The sequence below is a fragment of the Notothenia rossii genome (assembly GCF_949606895.1).
Source record: "Notothenia rossii genome assembly, chromosome: 12".
NCBI lineage: Eukaryota > Metazoa > Chordata > Actinopteri > Perciformes > Nototheniidae > Notothenia > Notothenia rossii.
In genome coordinates this window covers 3,343,836-3,352,912 of record NC_136911.1, presented here as the reverse complement: position 1 = coordinate 3,352,912, position 9,077 = coordinate 3,343,836, and the positions used below count along the sequence as shown (strand labels likewise).

At 42.0% G+C, this 9,077-nt stretch overlaps 1 protein-coding gene across 2 annotated transcripts; it reads left to right on the top strand.

The window, feature by feature from the left end:
- Positions 1 to 778: 778 nt before the first annotated feature.
- Positions 779 to 6,661, top strand: foxh1 (forkhead box H1). 2 transcript variants are annotated; one of them, XM_079661223.1, is made up of 5 exons: positions 779 to 944; positions 1,446 to 1,606; positions 2,815 to 3,407; positions 4,070 to 4,174; positions 4,893 to 6,661. In XM_079661223.1, the coding sequence occupies exons 3-5, from the start codon at positions 2,937 to 2,939 to the stop codon at positions 5,826 to 5,828; spliced, it is 1,512 nt and encodes a 503-aa protein (XP_079517349.1). In that variant the 5' UTR covers positions 779 to 944; positions 1,446 to 1,606; positions 2,815 to 2,936; the 3' UTR covers positions 5,829 to 6,661. The 2 variants fall into 2 exon arrangements, with proteins under 2 accessions (XP_079517349.1, XP_079517348.1); XM_079661222.1 differs by lacking the exon at positions 1,446 to 1,606.
- The last annotated feature ends 2,416 nt before the right edge of the window (positions 6,662 to 9,077 follow it).

The following is a 9,077-nucleotide window of genomic DNA, read 5'->3' as shown; positions in this document are numbered from 1 at the left end:
CAGCACAATGCAAACTTCCTCTCACTTTCTGTGTCCGTCACAAAGGCTTAAAGTCTCGTCTCAGTTTCAGGATGAGTCCCAGGGCAGCTTAGGAGGGATTTGTCTGGACACAATCAGCCCATGTGAACAGCCCTGTGCCGCATGCTCTCCTATTCATATGCTTTTCCATTCTTCTCATGCGAGGCTCACTAACCCGGGCAAAACCTATTAACTGGCCCTCCGGTAGACAGGAAGACACAGATAAACAGGTGGTATTTAAATGACTGCGTTTTGCACGAGCACTTGTTTATAAAAAGGACATGTAAATCAGTCCAAACGTGTGTGAGGGGTTTGTACGTATATGTTTACTTTAATCTGATCTCAAAAAAGAAACCGCATTGATATGAAACTCAAATGTAACGCTCTGGAAGTTAGTGATACTTAAAGTTGGGATGCGTTTTCAGATTATAATAGTTTTGAATCCAAAAAGGCTTCATATATGTTTCAATCTAACCATTTCTTTTAAATCCTGAATTGCTCATCTAAGGATTCAAGTTTCTTTTGATTTGTCTTTCATATTTAGTTTAGGTTGAGTTTCGGGCAATACATTAATGTACATTGTGCTTTCATGGTTATTTGATCTGCGTGAAGATGGTGAAAATCAGTTTAATATATTTGAATATTTCTCACTAATATTTCACTTTTGTGAACTAAGAATTTTGAGTGTAGATCAAATAAAATAAGCTATATTAAAAAAAATTGAGTGATCCCTGGTAGATTCTTCTTCTTGTATGGGACACATTTGGGGTGAAACCACTAGAGGGAGACACACTTTCTGAGCATGCAGAGAGTGTGTGTCAACCAGAGAAGAAAATCACTGATGCAAACTGCAGCAGGTGAAGGAGGTTGAAGCATCTGACCTGGAAAACATTTAGAGTTTTACTGCAAAAATCAAGCTCAGCAAGGTGAGTTTGTCTCTCAGGGGGAATCATTGCTCCAATTGAGGCTTCTGCGCAGGACAACTTCAATGATATCAGCTTCTTACTTTATGCAATAACCCAATACAGAGTTTGAATCTGAAAGTTAAATTATGGAGAGGCTAGATTCCACTTTGTGTAAAAGGTAAACGCCCAGTAGCATTTTAAATTCAGAGTGATTTTGCATTTTACATGCAGGCTTCACTTCATGTCAAAATGTGCGTTCATTGTCGCTTAATTATGGATTTGGCAACATAGCTTTTCTTGTTTGATATCAGCTTGAAAACTGACAACTCTTTAGTTCCTCTGTCTTTCTGACAAATCTTGGTGGCAAAATCACTTTTTTCAAGAGTGGTTTCACTATCTTATCACATTGTAATATATCCACAATTTAAATTGAGCACATGAATACAAATCAAACTAAATTACAAAATGTACAAAAGCAACGTTTGTTGTTGATTCTTACATTGGGTTTTTGTTTGAGTTCAGGAGAACTTGATGGCTCCGTGTTTGAGGTGTGAATGTCCTTCCCAACAACGACACTTAGCAGCTTGTAATCGCTAGAAAACCCACAAATGGTGTTGAATGGCCCCCGTATTTCCTCACATGCTAAGCAGCTTCTCGGGGAAGGAATCGTCTCCAGCCTGCCGGTGGGGGTTCCTTCTAATCCAACTTGTTTTCACTGTCTTGCTGGGAAGAAAGCGTCTGCACATTAGCACTACGTTAATATGAACAAAAGACATGCATTCCCGAAACTTAGTCTTTCAACGCTGAATGATGTCTTGCATAGTCACAAGGAGACCCTACTGTGCGTAAAACACCCCCAAATGTTGCGCACTCTCACCAAAATGTCTCCAAATTATATATTCGGAGTCAGTTACAAATTGGAACATTTCCTTCCAAAATGCTTGTTGAGGAGTTTACATGTGCATTTAGTTTGGAATGAGGCTCAACTCCTTCAATGAAAGCATGACCTTTTCTTTTCTTTTTTAAAATTAACTTTCACTCTTTCCCTCACAATATAATTGACTCAAATGACTCAAGTATTTCAGAGACTACGTTATTGGCTGTGCCCTTTTTAAAATGGATTATTCTCAATCATGTAAATCACCATAATCGTAATGTTTTAGCGTTTGTATATTAGCCATTCGTTATGTATATTGCTCACCAAAAATTGTTGATTGCAAGCTTCAATCGAAATTACCCCTCTTTCTTGTACCCCACCCAACCCCCACACGCTTTAGCTTTCGCCTCTGAGCACAAGTGTCCTGACTCTCGAGAAAAGTATTTTTAATACAGCCTATATATGTAGATGACATGTTCTGCAGATTTAATTGAGATATTCAAATACAAATGATACTGCTTTATTTTTATTGTATTGATATCTATCTATCTATATACATATTGTTTAAAGTGTTCTTGATATAGTTCGCTATCTATGTACTTTTTTTTGTTTGATATTTCATGTATGCACCATGACATCAAGTCAAATTCCTCGTACGTGTGAACCTAGCTGATAATAAACCCGTTTCTGATTCTGATGCCCTTATCTTTGGAATTGTTAAAGTCAATGTAATTGTTTGGTTTAAATTCCCTCCTCCAAATACGCACTTAATATTTTAGGCCGTAAATCTCCTGATTCCAAAGAAAACTGAATCCCTGGGATGTAAGTGGCGTGTTGATATTATCATAAGGGTTATTTACAGGTTTACTGTCTTTCTGTCGCCCCTCCTCGTACACAGACCCTCCCCAGCCCCCCGGCGCGATCACTCATTCTGCTCTCAGATAACGCGTCATTCTCCTCTCGATTACGCAGCGGGATTTACATGAAACTGTTAATTGTTTGCTCTGTAAATAGTCAGCCTGGAGCCAGCAGTCTGCCAGAAAAGTTAAGGACCGACTCTTTGACCTCCCTCCCCCCCTCTCCGAGCTCCTGTCCAAACGTGCGGGCCGGTCTTCACCCCCCGGCTGGGCATCAGCATGACAAAGCACTGGCCGGAGCCGACAATCTCGGCACCAGCCGCCCTGTCCCACTGTGGAGAGCATCACGGCCATCACCTTGACTTCCACAGAGATGCGCAGCACAGTTGTCCTCCTCACTGCGGAGTAGCGCGGAGCTCTGCAGCCCAGCATTGGCCTCACCAACTGGCTCACATGGTTCCTCAGCAGCGCCTGGAGAAACCCACTGCGCGTCCTGACCACATCACCAGCACCACAGGATTCATGGATAAAACCGCACCACCAGGGTCTGATTACCCGAACCAACAAGATGCCAACTTTAAACAGGAGACTATTTCCCAGGGGACGTGGAATGGTGACCGGGAGAAGAGTAGCACCAGCGGGGCGAAGAAGAAGAACTATCAGCGGTATCCAAAACCTCCGTACTCCTACCTCGCTATGATTTCTATGGTCATCCAAAGGTCGCCGGAGAAGAAGCTTACGTTATCTGAGGTAAGATTATACTTAGTTTAATCACATATTTGTAAATGCTTGATTCCCCTTTGCTATGTTTGAGCTATTTTGGTAAAACTGGCACAGGGTGAGTTTTTACGCACAGTGCTACTCATGATGTTTACTTTAAACCAGCAGCATATCTCACAGGAATTACTCTGTAGTGAAATTCTTTCAGGAGACAAAGTATAACGAGACTTACTTTCACTTTCTATTAAATATATAAATAACGTAAACAGATAATGGGTTTCTAGAGTGACACTAAACAGCAGCCTGTTGGTGACACTTGAGTGACCGGCACCCTGACCATTCCTGCTTTGATTTGATAAGGCGGGACTGCAGTGAAACCAGACACTGATCTGTATCAGAAAAGTGATAACATGTGATATCACTTGCATTGTAAAACCACATTTCAGTTGTTAAACTAACAAAGTTCTGCCAATACAACTTTCATTATTATAGTGATTTCTGGCTCCCTGGCTTATTTCTTTATTAATTAACAGCTTTAAACTGAAGGGTACAGTAAGCATTAACTTCTGCAAGTCAGTTAAGTAACTTATCAACTCTGAAGTTATCGGTGTGTTTACATATCATTGCATACCCAAAGTTAAATGAAAATAAAGCTTCTTCTTCAGGCGGCCATACTGATGTTTTGTTTCTAGATCCTGAAGGAGATCAGCACCCTCTTCCCATTCTTCAAAGGAAACTATAAGGGTTGGCGGGACTCTGTGCGCCACAACCTGTCCTCGTATGACTGCTTTTTGAAGGTATGTTGAAATTATCACACAATTGAACCCTTATTCAATTTAAAATACACATTTCAATCCATCTAGATTGTTTTGGTGTGAGATTTTGAGTGTTCTGGTACGACTGTAGACTGCTTGTGATGCTTAACCATACACTCTAAAACTCAAACACAATGTGCCTTTTCAGAAAAGCATGGTCCAAATACTCAAGATGATCCACAGACTTTGTTTTAAACAGTTTCATCTTTGAACTATTTGCTTCATACCAAAACCACGACTGCCAATGAGTGAGCCTCTTCATATACCTCTCCTTCTGTGCAGTGATGCAGTTGTAGTTTGGTAGAGTGAAAATAGTTCCTACAGAAGGGAAACAAGATCTGTGTTTCATTTTGAAGTCATGATTTCTTGGAAGAGACGTGGTTGCAGCTGAAATCACCAAAAATCTGTAACTTGCACCAAAACGATCTAAATTCACGAGTAGCAATACATATAAAAATAGAGAATATGTTTCTTTGATTGAACTGGCCTTTTAACATTAGCATCGCACCATAGGTATCTCTTCTAGAAATATGCTCTAGGGGGTTTTGATTGAACCTTCAAACCAGTTTTGGGCCTACCCTCTGTTATTGTGATGGTTAACAGTAAAACTAGGTCAGTCCGGTCTGACTAGGTTTTCAGGCCAAGTGCTCATCTCACTGTCCCCCCCCCCCCCCCCCCCCCCCCCTCTCTCCACCTGTAGGTGCTGAAAGACCCCGGGAAGCCTCAGGGGAAAGGTAACTTCTGGGCGGTGGAGCTGAGCCGGGTCCCTCTGGAGCTCCTGAAGAGGCAGAACACGGCGGTGTCTCGGCAGGATGAGACCATCTTCGCCCAGGACCTCGCCCCCTACATCCTGCAGGGGCACAAGGTTGAATCTGAGCCTCCTGCACCTCCACCTGTCACCCACCTCCCCATTGTACACTCCAGAAACCCCTCCCCACCTCAGGAGGATCTCTTCCGCCCTAAACTGGACTCGTCCTTCGCCATCGACTCTCTTCTACACAGCCTGCGACCCCCGAGTGCCTCCGATGTGGACGTGTCCTGCTGGGGGAGGGGCGAGCGCCCTCGATCCCCTCGCCCTTGCTACGCCTCCACCGCCCGCAGCGCCTCTGCATCCTCCGCCAGCCCTGCCTCCACCTCCTCGTCGGATGAGGACTGGAAAGGGATGTCTGGGAAACGTGTTCCTTTGGATGGGGAGGCCGGGTCCGACGGGTACGAGGACTACAGACCCCCTCTGCACAAATCAGCTCGACGAGACACCTCTGCACCCCCATGGGAACTCCCTACGTCCTACGCCAAATATGCCCCCCCTAATGCTGTCGCCCCCCCCAGCATGCGGTTCAACGGAGGCCCTCTGATGCCCCTGCATGGCGGACTGCCTCTATACGGATATGGCAGCTCTCCTGTAGCTCCGGGTCACTTTTTAGGGCACGCCTACTGGCCTTTACTCCCTAATGGAAGGGTCTCTGCCCAAACCGCCCCCCTCCTTATGGACCTGGACAACATGTTGCAATCAGTGCCGCCCAATAAGAGTGTGTTTGACGTGTTGGTGCCGACCAATCAGAACTCACACCACCAACTCCCCAGTCAGTACACCCTGCAGAGCGGCCCCCACCTGAACAGGTACCCTCAGTACTGACTGAAACTCTGACTATTGGTGCAGGACGGGAAGATAAACCACACAGGAAATACATTTCTGATTTCTATCACTACCTCCAGGACAAGACATGTTGACATATGAACCACCTTTAACTACCTTAAAAGTCTACGTTTGATTTTTTTATGTTGCTATTTCCCCTTATTGTTTGTCAGTGTGGACTACATGGTTTCTTTGGGGGAAGCTGCTATACAACCAAACAGATCTACCTCAGACTCACTGCAAAGTTGCATGATTTTTTTTTTTATACATGAATTACTTTTGTATGTTGTCTACCTCGACGCCGAATGTATTGTTGGATCTAATCTTGAATTTAAAGTCGAGAAAAGTTTGAAATACGTTTTTTCAGGGTGTGAGTTTGGTTTGTTTGTTCAGATTACCAACATGTTTGTCCTTGTCTGGACTGTCTCAGTTTGGCCGTATACTTGTCTTGTTCCATTTGTGTTTGATTGGTTTACAAAAACAATCTTAACCAACAGAACTGACAACATTTTAAATTGTAGTCACTCTGTGAAAAATGCTGCCTGTCTTGAGGACAAACACTACACGACCTCCAGTCTCTACCTCAGGTTTGAATGTTTCCTCTGGACTTTGCACTGCCTGTTCTTTGCACTATTTTAATGTCATTATGATCATCTTCCAAATGAAATTGCTTTGTAAATATCTGCCTACCTCGACAGCTGAATGTTCTGTTGTTTTTCCTGTGGTCTTGTTAAAGGTTTGTACAGTAATGAGCTGAAGGGGAAACAGCTCAACGTATTATAAGGAGGAAGTGGAGTGGAACAGGGTATGCAATAAAATGCTGTTTATTTGAACTCTGCTGCTCAGCGTCGTTTGTGCCAATGTCTAAAGTCAAACTGCAACTCTTTACGGTCTCTTTACGGCGTGCATGTTGGATTGACTTTATCATTTATGTGTTAGTTTCAGCACGTTGGTTCAGATGCTGTTTAGGGCGGCTCGGTTTATTTGCTGACAGCTGGACTCTAGCAGTGTTGCACAATTTGACTAATGGCGGTCTCTTTAAGTCTCTTGATCTTTAATATTCAATGATTATTGGCTTTGGTTCTTCACTGCAGGTGAGCTGCAATGACAGAGCAACTAATTTTAAAGCAATTTTTCATGCAAAAGTACAAGAAAATGCTTTTTTCTGAAGCTCTAACCATCTTTTTCAGTTTGATATCAAAGCAAATATCCTTAGGAATGTCCGGCCATTTTATAAACCAGTTAAGAGAATACTCAAGCAGATCAATCAATATAGCTGTTAGCTGCATAAAATTACTTTATTCAATCAATTTTGTTTAACTATTTAGACATTTGTAGCTAATGTTTTAACTATCAAGCCATTACACATAGCTTCCTAATTTGACCATTTAATAGTTCATTATTTAAACTATGTTCAAACTATGTTCTCAACTATTTCAATTTGTTATACATCACCTTAAAGGTGGGGTAGGTACGTTTGAGAAACCGGCTCGAGATACACTTTTTGTTATATTCCATGGAATGCTCTTAACGTCCCGATAGCAATGAATATCTGAAGTGCTTTGACAAAAAATCCATAAAAAATGTCATCTGTGGAAGCCGTGGCGCTGTAAAAAGCACGACCAATCATCTGAGCCGGCCCGGCTAAAGTAACTGGATGGCCTACCTGCCTGTCAGCCTTCCATCTGTGCACACACTTATCTCGTGCCCTCATTGGTCATGTGCGCGTTCGTGTGTGTTGGAGGAGGGGCTCTGTGAGGAAGTCTGAAGGAAGAGGCAGATTATTTCCGGCTGTGTATTTTCAAATCCTAGCACACTCGAGCTGGTTTCTCCATTCTTACCTCCCCTACCTTTTAATAGTTCATTATTTAAACCACTGTTCAGACTATGTTCTCAACTATTTCAATTTTGTATACATCACCTTAAACTATTAGCCCTGATTAATTCGACTAAATATTTCAACTTATTATTCAAGCATTTGTATCCACCATATTCTGTTTACTATCTCATCTATTCATAATTTTTAGTACATTATTTTAAACTCCAACTCCATTTATCTTATAGCTGTCTTTGTCAAGAAGGAATTCATTATCGTTAGCTCTCTTTTTGTACCGTTTATTTTGACTAACTAAATTGAAATGAAGTCATTTATCTCTGAGTTATTATGAACGCAAGGCTTTACGAATGACATTCTGTTTTAAGATAGATTGGTTGTTAGGGTTGCCTCTACAGTTTCTCAAAGCATTTACATGAACTCTCTTAATTTCACAACTAAGGACTTTCTGTTGAGTCACGCTTTCTTTCTCTTCAGTCTCCAAAACCCAAAGCTATTTTCTTCCAGTAACTGAAGTGTAGAGATGGAGAGATAGTGCCAGATAGCAGCAGGGGGCGAGTTAGAAATCCTCTCAGTTTGATAGACTGTTTTACCACAGGAAATGTGATCTATAAACAACAATCTTTGATCCACAGCCCACAACACACACACACACACACACACACACACACACACACACACACACACACACACACACACACACACACACACACACACACATTTACATCCAGAGTCCACCCGTCAGCCTCCTGCTGTTCTCTGCTATCTCTTTATCTCATGCCTGCACTCCCTCACCATCCTTCCTCCTCTCCTCCCTCATCATTCCTCACCCACAGAGGGGAGGAGGGGACGCCACTTAAACAGGGACATGTCCCCTTCCCCCAAAAACACACAAACACACACACACGCACACAACGAGCCATTCTTGAATGCATCTCAACAGCTCCTCATGAATTTACATGCATGGCTGACATTGTGTTGTTTAATGGTCTGTGATTGGCTGGCTGGAAGTATTCTTCAAATTGTCTGCGTTCCCACACCCTTTTTTATAATTATCTATAGTAAAAGGGATATTATTGTTAAAGTGAATTATGGATGATATGTAGTGAATTCTGATATAGCCCTAGTATGTATTTATTTATTTGTATATAAGTATTTGCACATTCATACTAGGCTTTTCTGATGTTTTCCTTCCTTTTACATTTTTATTATGTTCTCAACTTTACCGTTATCCTTTTAATGCAAATTATATATTAGTGTATTTAAGCAGCAGTACATTAATGTTAACTCTTATAACAATGAAGAAATCCCAATGCCTACTTCCATACTGCACACGTTTCACAAAGTCAATTAATCTTTTCAACCATTTCACACAATTCCTACAAACACATTCATCGTGTCTTACATTAAAACAC

Coding starts and splice junctions, on each gene's coding strand:
- foxh1 (XM_079661222.1), top strand. CDS start 2,937: ATGACAAAGCACTGGCCGGAGCCGACAATCTCGGCACCAGCCGCCCTG. Junction 3,408..4,069: donor AGAAGCTTACGTTATCTGAG/GTAAGATTATAC, acceptor TTTTGTTTCTAG/ATCCTGAAGGAGATCAGCAC. Junction 4,175..4,892: donor CGTATGACTGCTTTTTGAAG/GTATGTTGAAAT, acceptor CTCCACCTGTAG/GTGCTGAAAGACCCCGGGAA.